Below are 20,933 nucleotides of genomic sequence, written 5' to 3'. Positions count from 1 at the left end.
AATGTGATCAGAGGGTGAGGGCACAGCTAGGCTGAGGCCGGAGGCTGTGAGACTGGGTTGAAAAAGTGGCTAGAACATAGCTGCAGAGGCAGGGGAGGGGCAGAAGGCATGGCCAGACTCTAAGGTGGGACACTGTAGGCCTCAGGAGTAAAGCCAGAGCAAGGAGCCATTAGAATGAGAACGGACCGTTGTTTAAGATTTATTTTAAAGTATGTATGTGTGGGCAGGGTAGGGGAGTGTTCCTACAGAAGCCAGAGAGTTGGATTCTCACAGAGAGCTGTGAACTAGACACCTGACATGGGAATGGGAGGAGAACTTGGATCCTCTACAAAAGCAACACACACTTTAACCCTCTTAACTACTGAGCCATCTCTCCAGAACTTTTAGATGTACTGAAGGCCCTGCAGAGCCTGACCAAATGAATATGGAAGCCCAGGATGGCACAGCTGCAAAGTGTGGATCACTGGCATGGACCCTCCATACGATGGGTGGGTGTGACAGGGAACAGTCATGGCTCTGCAGAGAACTACGACCCTTGAAACAATGCTCAGAATCAGGCTTGAAGTCACCCAGCACCAGCATTCCCCAAGGGAGGGAGGGAAGCATCATGGGAGGCCAGCTCTGCTCCACTAAGGGATCATGCCTTGTCAGACAAGCAGTCAGACAAAGGCTGCAGGAGATGGCACATAAACATGCAGAAGGTGGGAGTAAATAGAAAGGAGGGAAACTGAATCACACATGCTGTGTCCACAGCTGGAAAGTGTAGTGAGCAATACGGGTGGCTTTGTGAAAGATGTCAGCAGCAGGTCCAAATTGTCACCAAATATGCCTGTGTGCTGTGTGCTGTGTGCGCTCTGTAATCTGTAAACCGGGCCGAGCCCTGCTCCTTCTCTTGCTCTGTGTGCTTCCCAAAGCACCCTTTCTCCACCACCTGCTCTCCTGCTGTGCACACATGTGGCATTCCCAACCTGTGACTTCCTTTAGCACCCGTCACAGCATCACTGCTCCCATCAGTTCCACGTCACTTACGGCAAACTCCTCGGGAGTCACTTTCAGAACGTCGAAGACGACAGCATCGTAGCTCTTGCTGGCATAGTCGCAGCTCTGGCCCTCCAGCGAGTCTGAGCTGCTGCTGCCCTATAGAAAAGGCAAAGAGAAATGTCACCTGGCTGGTCTGGCCTGAGGCTGCTGCTACCCCAAACCACCCCAGGGAGGACACGATGAACAGTACCTGCTGCTTGTCACTTTGCTCTGCGAGGCTCTCAAACACTATACCATCTTAGTTCTCTGCCTATGCATGCTATGACTATGCACGCTGTGACTATGCATGCTGTGACTATGCATGCTGTGACTATGCATGCTGTGACTATGCATGCTATGACTATGCATGCTGTGACTATGCACGCTGTGACTATGCATGCTGTGACTATGCATGCTGTGACTATGCATGCTGTGACTATGCATGCTGTGACTATGCACGCTGTGACTATGCATGCTGTGACTATGCATGCTGTGACTATGCACGCTGTGACTATGCATGCTGTGACTATGCATGCTGTGACTATGCACGCTGTGACTATGCATGCTGTGACTATGCATGCTGTGACTATGCATGCTATGACTATGCATGCTATGACTATGCATGCTATGACTATGCATGCTATGACTATGCACGCTGTGATGCCCACTGTACAGGTAAGCAAGCTGATGCTATGTCTCCAAGCTTTTTACCCATGAAGCCAAAAGCCAGAATGTGAACCCATTTTTCTCTCTGAACCCCCAAATGGGTTGGATCATTACCCCTCACCGCTTCTGGCCAGCAGTGTAATGACAGGAGAGAGTCAGACCCCAGTGCTGGGGTGTAGCTCAGTGTAGAACACTCGCCTTGCATGTCCAATGTCCAGTTCTGTCTCCAGCACCCAGAAGAGAGACAGGAGCCCTAGCCTAATTCTCCCTATGAACGGCCTCCAGACTCAGGGACCCAGGGAGATTTCCATTCTGAGTTTTTTCTTTTTTTTTTGTTTTTAAAGATCTACTTCTTTTATGCACATGTATGTGTGCCATGTGTGCGTAGGTACCCAGAGAGGCCAGAGGCACCGGCTCCCCTGGAGCTGGAGTCAAGGCAGTTGTAAGCCACCTGGCACGAGTACTGGGAGGCACATTCAGGTCCTCTGCAGGAGCAGCCAGCACTCTTCACTCTGGAGCCATTTTTCAGTCCATTGTTCCTAACTGAAGTCAGCAGGACACTGTCACACACATTAGCTCTGCTCAGAAGGTTGCTGCACACACAGGGCTGGCTGTGAGCTGAGAGGTAACTGTGGAGCTTCGGCAGCTGGTAGGGAGCAGAGTCCCTCTGGTCAGGGTCACAGAGTCCTGCAGGGGAGAACAGGGGCCTCCCACAGGGAACCAAGGGGAAACTCCCCAGCCTGGACAGAGGTCATGAAGCCCACGCCTGAGAAGATGCAAAAAGTCGGACACACCTTCTCTTGAATGTGACTGCACTTCATCAAGTTCCTCCTGGGTACTCCATCACGTTTACTACCCAAACCTGTGCCAACCCATAAATGGTTTTATTCATCTCAAATCATGGAAAAGGAGTTCATTCTACCATCTTAGACATGAGGGGATCTGCTTTTGTGAATTTTTTTTATTTCACTTTCTAGGATGGCTGTATCTGGGAAAATGTTGCAGTCTTACTGGAAACCAGAGTGCTTAGGGGTCACGGAAGAAAGCTAACAGTTATGACAGTGTAACGTCAGAGAGCTGAGAAGAAATGCAAGCAGCCCACCTCGATGCCTGGGCCTGAGGTGTCTATAGGTGAGTCTCTCACACTGGACCCCCACCTGGCCTCAGAGGACTGAGCCCTGTACTCTGCAAGCACGCAGGCCCGGATGAACACGGCCTCGCAGCTGCCGCCGCCTGGCCTCGGGCACTCACTTCACTTCGCTGAGTCTCATCAAGTACAAAATCGTATCATTAAATCCCAGATCCTAGGGCAGCACCACAGGTTCCTAAACAAGCCAAAGGCACCACTGCCACCACCTCCCTCCCCAGACATCCTGGCTCAGGATGTGTGACAGGTGTCATTTCAAAAGTTCGTTAAATGGAAGGCTTTGTCCCCTGAGAATAATCTAATCTGAACAAAGTTGAGAAAAAACAGACTGGCCCTGTGCTGCTGGAAGGAACTGGCCAGGATCTAGATCCAGAAGCTTCACCTGCTTCAAGACACAGTCCGGCCAGGCTGCCGGGGCAGTGCGTTAAGGACACCAACTCAAAAGTCAGGGAGAGTGGGTTTGAACCACCCATCTGCCCAGACAGAGGAACCACAGTTTCTTCTCCCCTCTGTGCTTTGAGTTCCTCACCCATAATCTGACAAAAAGGTGCATAGCTGACAGGGTTACTGTGGAATGAGAGCACCTGGGGAGCACGCAAAAAAAAAAAAACCTATGGTGATCTGGGTGTACATGGAGGTGAAGATGCCATCCAGGCACATGGGGTTGCTAAGCACTTCAATTTACAGGTGTGTATTCATTCCAAAAACCTACAGCCATATACATGGAGGCCCTAAATCTGTGAGTGTTCAAACTCCATGCATATAACACTTAGCATAGAGCCCGCACGTGCATACAGAGCCCACATGTGTATATAGAGCCTACATGTGTCAACCCACATATTCTGAGGCCTCTCCAGATGACTAATACCTAATACAAAATCAATGCTGTGCAAACGTCACTGCTGCCATGTAGAGAACAATGACAAGACAGTCTGCACATACCTGGTGCAGAAGTGATTCTTTTTCTGAACATTCTTGATGCATGGTTGGTGGTCTCATGCACAGAGGGTTGAACATACACAGAGTAGTGTGTGACTATACATATCTGTACACACACACACGCTTAAAGAAGAAGGATGCTTCACTCTAGAGCGAGTGCAGGTTACAAACACAAACAGAAGTGTGGCTCCACTAGCTTCCGGAGTCTGTTCCAGGGATGTCAGGCCTTAAGGCATTTCTTTAACGCCCCAAACCCTCAGGTACAGGGTACCTGTTGAATCAAAAGCAGCCCCAAACCTATTTGCAGGTGAGAGACAGTGGGGATGAGGATGACTCAGCACTCCAGCAAACTACTCTGGCCTCCTAGGGAATGGCATCGACTGGGCTGGAGAGATGGTCCAGTGGTTAAGAGTGGAAAAGCCTGGAGTTCAGTTCCCAGTACCCATACCAGGAAGCTCCCCATCACCTCTTAACTCCAGCTCCAGGGGCATCTGATGCCCTCTGCTGGCCTCCATGTGCATTGCAGCCATGTGAACATACACATGATTTAAAATAAAAATTTTTTAAATCTTTAAAGGCATCAATAAGTTTTTTACTTCAAGACTAGAGATAAATCCAAGAAAAAAAATTTTGAAACACTGATAAGAAAATGATCCCCTGACTCTCTGGTGAGTTCATCTCAGCTCATTTCAAAACTGCCTGTGGGAAGCTCACACTCAACGCTGCTTCACCAACATGCTGAAGAGCTAGAACTACAGCCCAGACACAGTGGCCCCAGCCTCAGATGACACCCCTCCTCCTGGGTGACTATGTCATTATTGAGCTTGGTAAGCAGATCCCAAACCCCTCACAGCGTGCCTGCTTAGGCCATTCAGACCACCAGCCTTTGCAGACATTTCCTAAGAAGCAAGGTAAATAAGTACAGGCCAGCTGGACTAGCTTCTGTCTGACCTCATCTGGAACGCATAGCTTATTTATAATAATTAACAGTGGCTTTTCTTGAGAAAGATCTGATCCCTTCTTGATACCAAAATAGAACGTAGTCCTTGCCATGGCTGGACTGGACAGATATTTTTTTTTCTTTTAAGAGAACAACTTCAGAAAACACCACCATCCACAGGGCTAACTGGCTCCTAGACCTCTTGTCTGAAGTGGCAGGCCCTAAGAAGGCCTGTATTCATGGCTAGAGCCCCAGGTCATGTCTCCCTCCTGCTACCCTCCCATAGCCCTCATACCTGTGGAGTGGCAGAGGTGACCAACATGCTAGCCATCAGACCATTCCTCTTGTACATAGTCTCCAGGCCACAGGGAACTTCAGTGTCACCTCTGTTGGTGACATAACCTGCTGGAGAGGTCCTGCAAGGCAAAGATATCCATAAAAATCTGCTCTGAGCCCACAGGATCATGCCATCTTCCCACAGAAAGGTATGAACTGGTAGTCTTCAAGCTCAGGCCAACAGAAAGGTGTGAACTGGTAGCCTTCAAGCTCAGGCCCTAGAGCCTGTGCCTGTTTCCCTCCATGGAAAATGGTTGTGTCTGTGCCATTACTGAGCTCATACAGAAGGCAGCACATTTAAGACAAATACTGGCGTCCAACAGCTGTATAGCTTCTGCTTCCTTAGTTCTTCTGGGTAGCATTCACCCACATCTACGCCCAACCATCCTGCCCCTTGCAGATTTCTGGGTCCCACCTGTCCATCCATCCCAGGGTGTGCCAGGCGCTCACAAGCCCCAGAATTTGTAATTCCAAATGAGATGAAGGTTGGTGAAGAAACTGGACATCACACTGTGGCATCACAACTGATCCCATAAAGTAGTCAACCATGGACCACATGCTCAATTCCTCCAACTCATTTTCTCCTTTCCACTATCCCAAGGAAGGCCTGTTAATCCTGCCCATTTTCTGTGGAGGAAAACTGAGGCTCATAGAGGTAATGCTCTGGTGCATTTTGCTTAATCTATTCAGCAGCAGCATGACCCAAGAGCCGCTTGAAGATCAGGTCTGATTATTCTGCCTGGACTGCTCATGTGCACACGCTCCAGAGAGAATCTATCACCTCCCAGAACACTGAAAATCACCAGCAGCTTCTCGGCAGAAGAGGGAAGGATCTAGGCACACCATGGAAGCTGACTGCACTTACCCAAGGGTGGGAGCCTTGAGCTGGGGTGGCAAGGGGAATGATGGCTGGGAGACAGCAGAAACAGAGTCCACAGAAAATAATGCAGCACAAGTGAGAGCAGCCAGACCAGACCAGACCATACCCCGCTGTTTACTGCAAGGTACTGAGGGATGATGTAGCTGTCATCAGGGAAGGGACAGAGAGGTGGAGGAGGTCTGGTGGGAAAGTGATAAACTTGACTCAGGGCATGGTGAATCTGTGGCAGATGAGAAAGTCCACCCTGGAGGGGCCTTGAAGGTGCTTAGAGGTGAGGGGCAGGCGCTGCTTCTCCAAGCGACCCGAGTCTATTGTCAAATTCAAGCACCCCTTTAGATGGCTCACAACTGCCTGAATTCTAGCTTCAGGATCCAATTCCATGGGACTCAGGACCTCCACATACTTATGCATATGCATGCATGCATACAGATAGATGTACACCTCTCTCTCTCTCTCTCTCTCTCTCTCTCTCTCTCTCTCTCGCACACGCACACGCACACGCACACGCACACACACCTACTTAATAAGGGGAAAGCCTCCAGAGAAACACAAACCAAACCACAAAGACAGAACTTAAGACCAAACAGGATGTCCAAATTAGGACAACAAAACCCAAACCAAACTAGACTATATCTAGTGGGTTTTTTTGGGGGTGGGGGGTGAAGTCTTTGAGCATTGCTGATGAGAAGACAACTGGTACAAGCTCTTCAGAACACAATTTGGTAGCTTCTCGATTGGTTAAAACAACCCAGTGATCTGATTCACAGGCGTCTACTACAGAGGATGAACACATCTGCACAGATATCCAGAGGATGCCTATCACAGCATTACTCCTCACAGCAAGCCTGGAATCAAGTCAGATGTCTATCACCCAGTGAATAACAAGGCAGTGGGAGCTAGCCACACAGCATGCTACTATTCAGCTATGAAAACAAACGAGCCACTACCACAAGCCACAGCATGATCAAACCTCAAAAACATTACACTAGTGAAACAAAGTCAGATTCAAAGGAATGTACAGAGTGATTCCATTTTAGGAAATTCCCAGAAATGGCAAATTTATAGGGGACAGTGCCCATGGCAGGAGACTGCACACAGACACGGAGTGCTTTTGAGGTGATGAGAGTACTCTAAATCTGGATGACGACAAGGACAACCCAAAAACGTGGGACCTGGGACCTGGGACGATTAAGCTGCATGCACCCTGAGCTTCATGACGGGACCTAACCTGGCCTGCTTGCCATTCCCTTTAAAGTGACAGAGTGAACACCATGACAAACTGAGAAGGGAATGTTAGTTACTATGGAAGAGATGGGACCCAGAACCAAGGAAAAATCCTCCCAGGTAGAGAGTAGACAGGGCCCCTTGATAGAACCTCCATGAAGGGCACAGGAGCTCCAGAATAGGGATCCCAAAACAAATGAAAAATAAACCCAGCTCAAGAGTGCAGTCATAGCAATTTAAGCCCACACCTCTTAGGCTGCCTCAAACCAGCCCAGCCAATCTGCTCCAAGTTCAAGGCTGAGGTATATGTTGCTCCTATCTGCATGCGCCTAGCACTCTGTGAGCATCCTTGGGGCAACCAGGCCTGGACCCCAACCTTCTGAATACAGACCAAATCAGAAGCTCTCTTAAGTTGTTCAGGTGACTGGCTTCTTCCAAAGGATGCTACCATGGCCAGGGAGATGGCTTAGTGCGCAGGGGCATGTGCTAACTAACAAGTCTAAGGACCAGAGTTCACTCCCTGGGACCCTCTTTGTAAAATGAGAGAAGTGATTCCTTTCAAGTTGTCCTCTGACCTCCACATGCATGCTACGGCACGTGCGCTCATGCACACACATATACTCTCTCTCTCTCTCTCTCTCTCTCTCTCTCTCTCTCTCTCACACACACACACACACACACACACACACACACACGTTAAAGGGAGAGAGATGTGCTGCCAGCCCCACCCTCCTCCAGCCCCATTTGCAGACGGGCTCTCTACACACCAGTATCAGAACCCCTCCTGGGGAAGGCACTGGCTAAGCATCCCTTATGTCTCTGCCACAACAGCCCCAGGAAGAACAGATCACTCAGAGCAGACAGGAGGAACTACTTGGATTTCTGGGAAACTGAGGCCCCATGAGTTCAAATCCTGGACAGTCTGCCAGGGCATGAGCTTGCACACATCCTCATAGTGCCTCCCACCACAGGACAGAAAAGGCATGTGAAACACTTCTGCAGGCCAGGTCAGCTGTTATTCCTTACTGTAACACTACTGTCAGCTGTTATTATTACTGCAGCATTACTCTCAATGTCATTACTTACTGTAGCATTGTGCCCTTCCCTTACAAGCTTCTAGTTATACGGTCCCATTCTCTGGTCCTATGCAAACTATTAGCTTTTTTTTTTTTTTTTTTTCGAGACAAGGTTTCTCTGTGTAGACCAGGCTGGCCTCAAACTCAGAGATTCACCTGCCTCATCTCCCAAATACTGGAATTAAAGGCATGTACCATCACTCCCCGGCAAACAATTAACTTTAAACATTAAACAAGCAAACCAGAGCTCTGTGCTGTGAAAGCATGGGCTTCCATTGCTGGGACAGACGTTACCGTAGTGGGTTCCAGAGAAGCAAGCAGAGTGGTGAAGCACAGGGCCATCTCATCTAAGAGTCTGGACCTGTCTTCCCCTTCCCCTGGCCCCAGTCTCCCTGGAGAAGATCCTGCCCATGTGTAGCCCATCATATTTTCCATGGAAGGCAGAAGCTAGAAAGAAAGCCTAAACGCTTGTTTCTGTCTGACTCCTGCATGTCTCGACATGACAGAAATAGCCTCATAGATGGACAGCAGCTCTCAAACAAGAGATCTATGTGCAGAAAACTGCAGGAGCAATCGGACGGAGCAACACTGCTCTCATCCAGGTCAGGTCCTGAGGCTACTGAGTACCTGGGCTGGGACCTGGCAGGAAGCAGTGGGCAGATAGGCTAGGGCACAGCAGAAGGACATTGTAGGCTACAGGGAGGAGTTCATGGAGCTGTACAGGCAGCAGTGTGGTGGTTGGGGGCTTACAGGTTTTCCCTGGAGGTACTGGGAATCCTGTAATATTTTATTTCTATTTAGTGTACATGTGTGTGTGTCTATGTATATTCCTATGTGTGTGTCTTTATGTGAGTGTGTGTGCACACATGTGTGCACGCACATCCTGTATATACTCTGATATACCCTCAGAGGCTAGAAGAGAGCACTGAGTCCCTTAGAGTTAAAGTTACAGGCAGTTGTAGGGCTGGGAACTGAACTGGCCCAGGAGAAGAACAGAAAGTCCTACTAATCTCTGAGCCTTGTCCCCAGCTCAGCATGCATGGATTCTGAAGGAATGGGGCAGGCTTATTTTTCCTGCAGCATGAAGATGTGTGTAACTGGGGCATTAAAAGGGTCAACATGGGCCCACTAAGAAGAGCCACAGTGCTGGTATGAAGCATGAGAAAGGATCTTCCTGGTCAGACGATGAGAGGTGGGCCTCAAGCATGTAAGCACAGCATAGGGCACTGAGAACAATCAGCAGAGGCCCCTTCTCACCTCCTCAGCTGTGTCCTTGGATTCTCAGGTGTTGGGAAAGCTCAGGGAGCAGGACAGGAGCCTGTGTGGCCATAGCATCAGTGTCTGCCTCTGTTCTCCCCTCAGCTGATGAGAAGTGTCCACCAGCCCTTGTTCTGTGCAGAGGCTTTCAGCCCTGGACCCTAAGGACGGCAAACACAGCTTGGTCCTCAGTGCCTCTGCCACAGTCTGTTACACAGAGACTTTGTCCCAGACTCTGGAGACAGGATTTATGTGCCTTCTGTAAAGCCCATCTGTGGTGTTCGGAATGAAAGTGGCCCCCATAAGCTCACAGGGAGTGACACTATTAGGAGGCGTGCTCTTGCTGGAAGAAATGCATCCCTGGGAGTGGACTTTGAGGTTTCAGATAGTCAAGCCAGGCCCAGGGCCCTCTCTCTTCCTGCTGCCCGTGGATCAGGATATAGAACTCTCAGCTCCTTCTCCAGCAGCATGTCTGCCTGCATGCTGCCATCCTTCCCACCGTGATGATAACAGACTATAAACCTCTGGCCTATAAGCCAGTCCCAAATAAATGTTTTTCTCCTAAGAGCTGCCATGGTCATGATGTCTCTTCACAACAACAGCAATACTAAGACACCATTTTGCAGATGTGAATACAGTGACTGAGGGAGATGAATTAAACTATTATGTATAGACACACTTTTTCACACTTTTTTTTCTCTGTATCCATTGGGAAGGTGCTATTGGCTTCTTAGTTTGGGCATAGCAGCCTGTACACACAAAACCCCATCCTTCCCACCCTCCCTCGACCTCTCTATCTCTCAGCACCCCCCACCCTTTCTCCTGCATACACAAGCAAACGCATTCTTGCTGCCAGCCCTCCTGGAAACCCAAATGCAAGAGTAAAAGCAGTTCTCATGATGTAATTCCTTAAGAGCGTGGCAGCTGTTATCAGAACCACAGAACAACCCCACGTCTTTCTCCACTCATTACAAGAGTCTGGGGAGGGGGGAGCCTCAGAGAGGGAAAGGAAAAGCCCAGATGCAGCCCTGGGTTCCTTCCAGACAAAGTGCTCCTCAACAATTTCAGCTCAGGAAACCACAGGATGGTCTGAGAAGAGCAGGCCAATGAGCAGACCCTGTGGAGAATGCAGAATAATCACTCTTTCCTAAGACAGTAGAAGCCATTTCAAAGAAAATGCACATAACCAGGCCTGCCCAATTACAAGAGTGTTATTTCTTCCAAATGTTGAAAGCAAGTATAAAAATGGATCCCAAACAGAGTGGGAGAAAGAGCCACATCCAAGGGTGAACTAGGATGTGCTGTTGTGGTCACTTCACAGAAGCTGTGTGGAAGACTAATGGGGAGGAGCCTGCTCTGCTTATGCCCCTCCTCCAGTACTCTCTATTTTAGGAGTCACAAGCATGGGCCCTCTTGAAGCAGAGCCACAGTGAGTCACACCTGCTGTGGCCAATGGGCCACGAAAGCCCCAGGCTGCTCAGAGGCTGGAGATAAGTGAAGTCAGACACCCTCAAGAGCCCCGGAAACGCCCTTGTGAGGTACTTCCACCTCAGAAGCCTGGGAAGAAAGTTCCCTTCTGTGTTGTTAAGGATGGGGTATCTAGATCAGGAGTCTAATGTTCTGGGCCCCTCTCCAACTCGATAGGGCCCTGATTCAATCACATGCTTGATTTTAATGATTCAAAGAACATCTACCTTGGGACTAAGCAAGCAACATTATCTGAAGGAGAGGGGTAAAGTCTCTGGCAGGCAAGTGCAGAGATGCTTCTGTGCATCTCTGAAGCCAAGTCTTCTCCGAAGACCCAAGCCACCCAAAGCCCTCTGAGCAGTCCCCCACTGTGTCCCTGCCTCCATTCTACACAGTGACCCTTCCCAGTGTAGATTTAGAAACTACAAGGTGTGCAGTAAAGGGATGCACTTTCCTACACGCAAAACCTAAATGGGAACCCCTTTACCCAGAGAGCCCTGAACTGGGATGCCTGGTGCCAGCCTGGCTCACAGTGAGGCTCTCGCTCTTGTAGGCCAGACCTCCTCCTGAGACCAAGCTGTTCTTCTCGAAACCACAAGGGCAGGGGTGGGGCGGAGGACTTAGGCATGTTTCTCGATAAACACCATAAGCACTGTCCTTGGGCCCCAACTTCCTAATAAGTAGCTGGGCACCCCCCAGGAGGAGGGGAACTGTGCAGAGTGGATGAGGCGAGGGGAGAGCAGGCACAGACAGGCACACAGGGTCTGTCACCTGTGAACAGAGGCAAAGGCAGGGGCTCAACCGGCCCTCCAAACTCCCGCAGCCCATCCCAAACCCTACAGAGCCTGCTGACGTGAGAGTGTGTAAATGTCCACAAGTATGTGAGGACAGGTGACATTTTCACAACCTTCTATAAATTGATTTTGCTCTCCAGTGCATGAAGTGCACCCCCTGTATGTGCTTTCTCCTCTCCAAATCTTGCTGAAAGAAACAAGGAGACTTAAAATATGAATGAAACGGTTTCAGCTCTACAATCCGAGGAAGGAAGACATGAATGGACAAACAGGACTAGCTTGAGGGGAAGGAACTGTGGGTGCTGTGCATCCAGTCTCAAAGCCATTTATTTCCTTTCCACTAACAGCATCCAGCAATAAACACAACAGCACAAACCAGAACAGACCTGGGCAGGAGTTTAAAGAAATGTACAGAGATCACCTGAAGAAAACTATAAACTCTCATTAAAAGGTTTTAAGGGCCTGAGATGGCTCAGGGGCAAAGGCTCACACTATCAAAGGCTAACAACCTGAGTTTGGTCCCTGGGACCACATGGTAGAAGACCTCTGTAACATGTCTTCGGACCTCCACACATACACACTCAAACACACACAAAGTAAATATATGTAACGTTTTTATTAAAGAGTCCTGGGGGCTGGAGATGGCCCCGCCATTAAGCGTACTCACTGCTCTTACAGTAGACCCACGACCACAGCCAGTAGCCCCATCTGTAACTCCAGTTCCGAAGGATCCGGCACCCTCTGCTGGTCTCCACAAGCAGTGCGTGCACTCAGAACACACATTCATGCAGGCAAAACACCCATCCGTACACATAAAATAAAAATACATTTAAATCTTCCTTTAAAGAAGATTTAAAGACCTTTCACTCTCTTGGAGACAATATCATAAATCCATCAATTCTCCAATTAATCTATAAATAAAATAAATGCAACTTGCTCAAAATCCAAAGAGGATTCCTTTTGAAACTCAACAAATTTGATTCAAAATTTTTATCTGGAATAATAATTAAAAGTAGCTTTTAAAGTCTCATGGAAAAAATATATAATCAGAAGCACACTGTCCTGTCATGAAGTCACAGCCATGAAACAGATCCTGAAACTGATGAATAGATCAGCAGAGAGGAAGTCCCTTGGAGAGCGGGCTGGGGTGTCAATAAGGATTGCTATACAATCAAAAGCAGTTCAGATAGCAGAGTAAAATGCATCATTCTAAAACATTGATGAAACAATTTACTATTCACTTGGGGAGGCCAGGACCTCGCTAAAAACTTTATCTATTATTTATAAGAAAAGGGTTCGCCAAGCATATGCCACACACCTCTATCCAAGTATTTGAGAGGCAGAGGCGGATCTCTCTGAGTTCTAGGCCAGCCTGGTCTACAGAGTGAGTTCTAGAATAGCCAGAGTTACATAGACCCTGTCTCAAAAATCAACAACAACAAAACAAAAAACAAGCAAACAAACAAAAACAGACCAAAAAAGAAAAATTAAAACATTTGAGGAAAAACAGATTTGTGTGTTTTTAGTCTTGGAAGGAAGAAGCTCTCCCTGAGGGTCACAAGAATGGCAGAAAGCCAAGGAAACTAGTGGCCAGCGTATGCGTGTGTGTCTGTGTGTCTGTGTGTTCGCGAACACTTTCTGTCTAGCTTCCTATCATGTTGGAGATGGAACCCAGGGCCTGCTGCACACCAGGCAGATCTTCTGCCACTGAGCCACCCATGGCCCAACTAGCAACTTTAAATATGTTAGCAAAGCTTAACTTCAGGTTAGAAAAGGAACATGGAAAGACCAAAGACAGCTAATAAAGCCAGGAAAAGGTTTGTGGGATCACATGGCAGATGATGAATTAGCAGCTTTGATGTGGACGGTCCCCTGGGAGCCCTGGCTGGACTCCTGGCAGACATGGCACCTTCAGGCCTGGAAATATAAAGATCCACAAGAGCTGAAAGCACAGCATGAGGCCTTGGCAGGGATGTCAGGACAGGTCACCAGGCCTGCTCCAGGAGGTCACTGACTTTAACCCACACGTGTGCTTCTGCACCTGATTAGACTGCATTGTCTGTGGCAAGTTCTGAGCAGCAGATCAGACAATCGAGACATCGGGACTTACAGACAGGGAAAGATGCCCACAGCTCAGGGGCCTGCTCAAATCGGCACATTCACTCAGCCAACAAATATCTGCTCAAATCCTGTTTGTACTGGGCACTATCCTGGATTCCAGGGGCACAGCAGCAAGGAAGAAACTGGAAACCCCTCAGTAATCAGCAAGTGATCGATGGTAAAGAAGAAAACTAGGGAGGTCCATGAGCGGGGCGGGAGAACTGGCTTCCAGTGGGCACAGCTAAGAAGGTGCCACTTCCATGTGCCTGAGGCTGCTGATGACACATGCACACGTATGATGAAGACATACAGAAAACCTGCTAAACTAACACCCCTGATTTCCAAAGACACCTCCAGGTGCATTTACATTTCTACCGTTTTGTACACTTCAATGCTGTCTATTTATAATAGGTATGGAAAACACTGAGCAACACAGCACCTAGGGGTAAAAGTAGTTGCACACTTGAAGGGTGGCTCACTGGACTAAAGACAGCCTCTGGGTGGAGAGACCAGAGCTCTGCGTGGCAATTTGGTGCCACCTAGTGGCCAGATGCTTAAATAAATACTAGTACTCCAACACTGCCAAGTCAGAGTCACCAAAGTGTACAATAGTATGAAGTCATGTCTGCCCTCTGGGCAGTGACAGTGAGGGACTAGGATGTCAGAGTCAGGGTGGAATTTGTTTAGCTGGCTTGAATTTCAAATCATAGGTGTTTAATGATTCATTTATTTTTACAAATTACTTCATACAACTGTCAATATTTGGCTGTTCATCACTGGACTGAGGTGGAGTGAGAGGTGGGCTGGCAGCACAGAGCCCAGGCCATTAGCAGTGAGTCTGGCGGACTCATAAAGGAGTGCTAGGCGGCGGGATTTCTCAGAATGTGGGGTTGGTGTTGTTGGAAGTGCCTGGAGTGAGACTGGGAACCTGGAGTAACATGAAGCTGGGGGGGCCTCGGGAGGGAAACAAAGAGATCAACAGGCAAGAATCTGACCACACTGCACAACAGCAGAGCTTGGTTCTTCAGAGTGAGGGAAGTGGCTATGTACACACACACACACACACACACACACACACACACACACGAAGGCCAGCACTTAGATCCTTAAATCCCAAGAAGAGACAAATCTTATCTTGGCAGGAACAGGCTGCAAGGAGGGGCCACACAGCCAACACATGCCCAGCTGTCCTTATGGAAGAAAGCCATTTTGTCACCAGAGAGGGACAGCAGGAGTACTAGGTACCTGACAATGGCAGAGTGCACCGGCACAGAGGGAGGAATGAGCTAGGTGGGGCACAGAGCTCAGTCAGCCGGTGGTGCCTAGTGGAGCTCTGCTTTGGAAGCTGTTTGTTAAACAGTTACAAGTTTCTTAAAACACCAGAGACCTACTGTATCCGGGATGATGGGCTGAAGAGAAAGCCTGTAACACACTCCTGTAAGGGGAGGACCTGAAAGGAGGGGCAGGGCGAGGAGACGGAAGCTCTGTCTCTAGGACCTTCAACACAGGCAAGGTAAGCACAGGGGCAAAGTCATTCTGTTACAGGAAGATGGATACAAGGCTCAGTCCCATCTGTGTTGTTTAGCACATGGAATAGGTATCCCCTATGCAGCAATGGCTGAAAATACACGTTAGTATTATCGCAAAAAGAATTAGAGAGATGGGGTTAGCAGCCATGGCTAACAGCATGCTTCATACCCCGTGTGGGGACTTGAAGTCATGGCTTCTGTTTAGCCATTCTACTGGGTTTGGCTATGCATTATCTTCTCAATTAAAACAGATCTTTTTTTTTTATTAAGAAATTTAAAATTATTTCGAGGCTAGCCTGGTCTACAGAGTGAGTTCCAGGGCAGCCAGGGCTACACAGAGAAACCCTGTCTCCAAAAAAAAAAAAAAAAGAAATTTAAAATTAAGGAACATTCTAGATAAGTAATTACACCTTTCTGTCATTTCTTCTTTTGAGATTGTATTTATAAACACAGCTGTTTTAAAAAGAAGACATGAGGCCAGTGGAAGTGAGCCTAAGCTGAGCTGAGCCCAGCCAGCATGGGCCATGTGACCTGAGGGTGAAGGAGGGGGCAAAAATAACTATCAGTCTGGCACCACAGGGCCTGGTTAAGGAACAAGCCTGAGATGACCACCAGTCCAACACCCAAAACAACCCCTGCCCAGTGCCTGGTGTCACACTGTGTGGGCAGGGCATAGTACTTCTGAGACCACTCCTGGGATGATCCCAGACACCCAGAGACTGCAGGCGCCATGAAGAGGAGCAAGTAAGTGGTGGAGAAATGGAAGAGAGAGAGAAGCAAAAGGTATGTGCACACTGAAGAGAAGCAGACTCAAGGGTAGTGAGGAACAGCCTGACATGAGTAGCCAGTGATGCCACCTAAGACTATGCTGAGGTCCTGGCCTGTGCTGCCACTGAGGGTCATGTCTGGGTCTGTCACCCTGCAGCAGCAGAGGTCTGATACCACCAAAGGCTAGGCAGACATCCCTTGTCTGGGCTGCCTCCCAGGACCATGTTGATGTCTGAGAGCTGTGCAGAACTGGCCCCATCCTTTGCCTGGACACCATGGGAAAGATGGCCCTAAGAACGTGAGAGCAGGAAAGCTAACCCTGGCCCTAGCCAGCTGGAGTACTCAGGAGAGCAATCCCCACCCCCATACCTAGTCCACCTCACCCCCACATATCACCCCAGGAAGCACAGTGGAGCTGGCCCTAGTTCCAGGAGTTGCAGGTGACCTGGTCTTGAGGGTATGAGTATGGGAAAGCTAGCCCTGCCATTCATCCCCTATGGCATGAATAAGAGAGAGATGCCCCCACCCCCACCCCTTGCCACCTACTGCAGGTAGGTGAGCTGGTCCAAGGTCATCAGAGCAGGAGAGCTGGCCCTGACCCTCACCTGCTGTAGCACTCAGGAAAGCAGGCCCTGCACCTTGCCTGGGCAGCACAGAAGAGCTGGCTCTGAAGGCATGAGTGTCCACAAGCCAGACCCTGAGGGCACGAGGGCAGGGGAGCAACACTGGATGACGATCTACCCAGGGCGGGGCTGGAGAGCTGGCCCTGGTGGTGTGGGTGCAGGAGAGCTGGTGGGCTGACCAGCTCAGATACCACCCAGGTCCAAAGCCAGCACTTTGAGTTGGCCCACCCCAACATGTACTCCCACCAGTGAATCTGGAGCATGTGAAGAAGCCAGTCCTACAGATCCAAAACTATAGGATGTCCATAACACAGGACAATAACAGGATAGCCAAAAGGCATCCCATAGAGGTCCCAGTATTGATAGTGGAGCAGAAGCCAGAGGCTTCAAACCAGATCAAAGATTCATTGCAATGAACATTTGTAAGCAAAGAAGTGTGGACAAAAGAGTGTACTGTGGGACACACTATAATCCTCACAACAAGATGTTTTTCTTTTGGAGAGGAAGTTGCAAGGGAGGAGGGCAGGACAAGGGGCGGGGAGGTGAGCAGACTGGAGCACATGATGTGAAATCCACCAAGAACCAATAAAAAGGTGGTTATTCTAAAGAGGACGTGAGATGATTGTTGGATGGTACTGTTCCCACAGGCCCCTCCCATTTCTAGGCATTCCATTGCTCCTGTGTCTGAGCCAAACTCCATCTGCTGCCCTATAGGCCTCAGTCAAATGTGGGAACATGGGAGAGTTTGCTCAGAAGACGGCTGTGGGTAACTAAAGGTCTTAGGATATTTCTCTGGGTGATGCCTGAGTGACCCTCTTCTGGGTATCTTGGAAGGATGGCCAAAAATGTGGCCACACCGTGACCCAATCCAGCAAGGAATAGTCCATGACCTATCTGATGAGTACTGCAGGACATCTGGATGCAGTGTCGGCTGGAGACGGACACAGCAGAGACACTTGCAGGAGGGCTGGCCTTTCAAAGACGGCACTACACCAAGAACAGATGAAGCAAAGAGGCAGCACTCTGCCAAGGCTGCCATGCATGACGTGGCTCATAGCTGGGTGCAGGGTATGTTCTCTGTTCACAACAGGCTACCCATGTGGGATAAGCTGGTAACCTGTGACCTCACTAGGGACATACATCGGCCCAAACGCCATGGAGTTGCAAGGCTGGGAAATCTCTTCCAGCATGCAGGCAAGAGGACGGTTACTGCACCTCTCAAGAGACTAGTGCTAGTGAGACTCAGCAGCAGACAGCAGAGAAGGGCCCATATCCAGAGCCAGGCTGACCTGGGCTGACCCACTCTGCTGCTTGCTTGCCATGTGCTTTCTAAGAAATCCTTAGCTGAGTCCACATCCCTTTATGCCCCACGTGGTAAACCAAAAGATCTTTCCGGCATCCTCCTTGGGGAACCCACTCCACATAGGTGGGTATGTTTTAGGGAACCCATTTACATGGTACATCAATTCACCTCCTGCTCCTCAGGATCAAGGCTGACAGAGGATGAAGCCACTAGAAGAACCTGGAAGTGCTGTCCTGTCACAGCCTTTAACATTTTAGTGGCTGTTCCTAACTAAACAGAATCTTGACACTTTAGGAAAACACTCTGCCTCTTCCCCTCCTCTCTCCTTAAATTCGAGGATGGGCACCAAGGGGTGGAAGCTGGGAGCCAGAACAGAGCCCGTGCTGGTTTCAGTGCAGTAACAGTTATTAAGCAGCTACTGTGTAAGCTGCCTTCTAGGAGCTGAGCATCTAGCCAAGGAGGTAAGACAGAGCAGAATGAAAGATAAAAATGCAAAGCATGACAGGATGTAGACTGTAGCCAGGGGCCGTTAGAGAATGCTCACCAAGCATTTGAGTACTAAAGAAAAGAGCGTTTGTGAACTAGGGTGAAAGGAGTGAGAAGGACTGGCCAGCACACTACAGTGCCTAGAAGGTGACAGTCACACCTGCTCAACCTCGACTCCCTCGACTCCCATCACTCCAGAGCCACCGGAAAGTCATACGATTATCTGAGCTCTGGCCAGGAGTTTAAGGCAGACAGCTCAGGGTGAAGAAAGGAGTTGACCTGGACAACGAGAACTGCTCTATGGTGAGTGCACACATCCGACAGAGAGTGCAGACAGGGTCTGAGTAGACAGCAACAGAACAAAAGAGCGACAGCTGTCAGAATAGCCACAAGTGTGCACCAGGAGGAACAGAGACAAATGGGAAAACTCTCTACAGGAAAACCAGAGGAAACCCCACCACTGCCTGATCTGGGACAGAGGGTGCCAATCACACTCTGTCACCATAAGACAACACCAGAGGTGACAGATTTACAAAGAAAAAAAATTTGGCTCATAGTTCTTCAGGTTCCAGTGCAAATAAAGTGAAGGCAGAATGTCACCGAGGGACCATCAAATTAGGGCAAACTGCTCTCCTCATTAGCTAGAAGGCAGAGCTAGAAAGAAAGCAAACCTAGGCTCCCATAAGCCCCATCTTGGGCAGACCCACGCCAAGCCTTAACAGTAACCTTTGCAGGACCCCCATGCACAGGAAACATTCAGCCCCACTATACATGTGCTTATCAACGATGCCTGATGCTCCCTCAGCCTCCCAGGCCCATTTGGAAGATTGTCTCACTAACTACAGCCCTGCTGGTTCAAGTGCACAAGAAAGCACCTGCTTGTTGTAAAACTTAAGGAACACCAGTGCAGCCATGAAATCTCATCCAATCTCCTTGCAGAACACTGCCATGAAAAGCTAGTGTCCTACAGGGTTAAGACTTTCTTTTCTAAGCCCATGCAACTCAGAACAAATTAACCATAACACTACACTATGAGGTCTAGCTTCAACGTGCTCTTTGAAATGCCATATACCTTACCCATGGATCGATATCTGGTATTACTGTCCTTGATGGATGCTGTTCTTTTTTCTCAACTCACTTACTATGATGGTTTGTATATGCCCAGCCCTGGGAGTGACACTATTAGAAGGTGTGCCCCTGTTCCAGTAGGCGTGTCACTGTGTGTATGGGCTATAAGACCCTCATCCTAGCTGCCTTATAGTAAGTACTCTGCTAGCAGTCTTCAGATGAAGATGTAGAACTCTCAGCTCCTTCTGAACCATGCCTGCCTGGATACTGCCATGCTTCTGCCTTGATGATACTGGACTGAACCTCTGAACCTGTAAGCCAGTCCCAATTAACTGTTGGCCTTATAAGAGTTGCCTTGGTCATGGTGTGCGTTCACAGCAGTAAAATCCTGACTAAGACACTTAGTATGCAGGGATGGCATGGGAGATTGGCCTCAAAGAAAAACACTAAATGTATCTGATAAGTCAAAACCAGATAAGAGTCCAAAGGCTCAACCCAGCAAGGAAGGAGCTCAAGGGCAGAACAAAGCCCCAGAGCAGCCCACAAGCCATCCCACTACAGACGTGTCTGCAGGACTGCTCAAGGTGGCCCTATGTGCACACCATGCACTCACTCTGCCCTGCTCACTCCGGTGAGGAGTTCCCTTGTCTCCCTCGCTCGCCTTCGAGCCAGCCCTACCTCCCAACTCAGAGCAGGGGACCTCCCAACTATGTCTGAGACCCACCATTACCCAGGGCCTGGGGTCCATCCAGAGCTCAGGCAAGCAGCCCCTGTGGCAGCCTCTCCACACTCACACTTTGCTCTCCAGACAACACCTGCCTCTCTCCCATCTACAAGAGTAGACAACACACACTCTGTGCACCAGCCTGCTTTTCTACCAGCTACCACTGCCCTCCTCATTCTTCCCTCCCAGCAACCCCCACCTGACTACTGAGGTGGCACTGACAGGCCCCCAGAATCCCTTCCTGACAAAGGGTAGTAACATGAGTGCCTTTGACCTCCAGTCAGCTGCCAGTTACCTCACAGCCCCTCATCTAAACCACTTTCTCTAGCCTTGGCATTCCCTTCTCTCCTAGTCCCCTGGCCTCTATGAGGTCTGTGTCCTCAGTTCACTGACTGCTCAGTAGAAACCAGAAGTCCAGTTGCCAACTTCTCCCTAGCTTCCCCACTGTCACGCACTCTGATAGAGCACCACAGAACCCTCCATAACCGCACTCGCCCAGTGGCCACTCCCACAGCAGGCCTCCACACAGGCAGAGCACCCTTCTGTCAGGACTCTAGCCTTGGCGCACGTCTTCTCCGTCATTTAC

The 20,933-nt window shown here is 49.3% G+C and overlaps 1 protein-coding gene across 3 annotated transcripts in view; it reads right to left on the bottom strand.

Annotated features, from left to right (window-relative positions):
• The window catches only part of Ralgps1 (Ral GEF with PH domain and SH3 binding motif 1), a 239,370-nt gene that overhangs the window by 202,590 nt on the left and 15,847 nt on the right, over window positions 1-20,933 (bottom strand). For 2 of the 3 annotated variants that reach the window (XM_028757104.1, XM_028757106.1), the window contains exons 2-3: window positions 5,008-5,128; window positions 1,030-1,137 (exon numbers count right to left, since the gene is read on the bottom strand). In XM_028757104.1, coding sequence (XP_028612937.1) covers window positions 1,030-1,137; window positions 5,008-5,064 — 165 coding nt within the window. In that variant the 5' untranslated portion in view covers window positions 5,065-5,128. Of the gene's footprint in view, window positions 1-1,029; window positions 1,138-5,007; window positions 5,129-9,485; window positions 9,494-20,933 lie in introns of those variants that run through there. The other variant, XM_028757105.1, reaches the window with a different exon arrangement.

The sequence above is a fragment of the Grammomys surdaster genome, unplaced genomic scaffold, assembly GCF_004785775.1.
Source record: "Grammomys surdaster isolate TR1022 unplaced genomic scaffold, NIH_TR_1.0 126133, whole genome shotgun sequence".
Taxonomy (NCBI): domain Eukaryota; kingdom Metazoa; phylum Chordata; class Mammalia; order Rodentia; family Muridae; genus Grammomys; species Grammomys surdaster.
The sequence above is the reverse complement of the archived record's forward strand: the minus strand, read 5'-3'. Positions and strand labels throughout refer to the sequence as shown.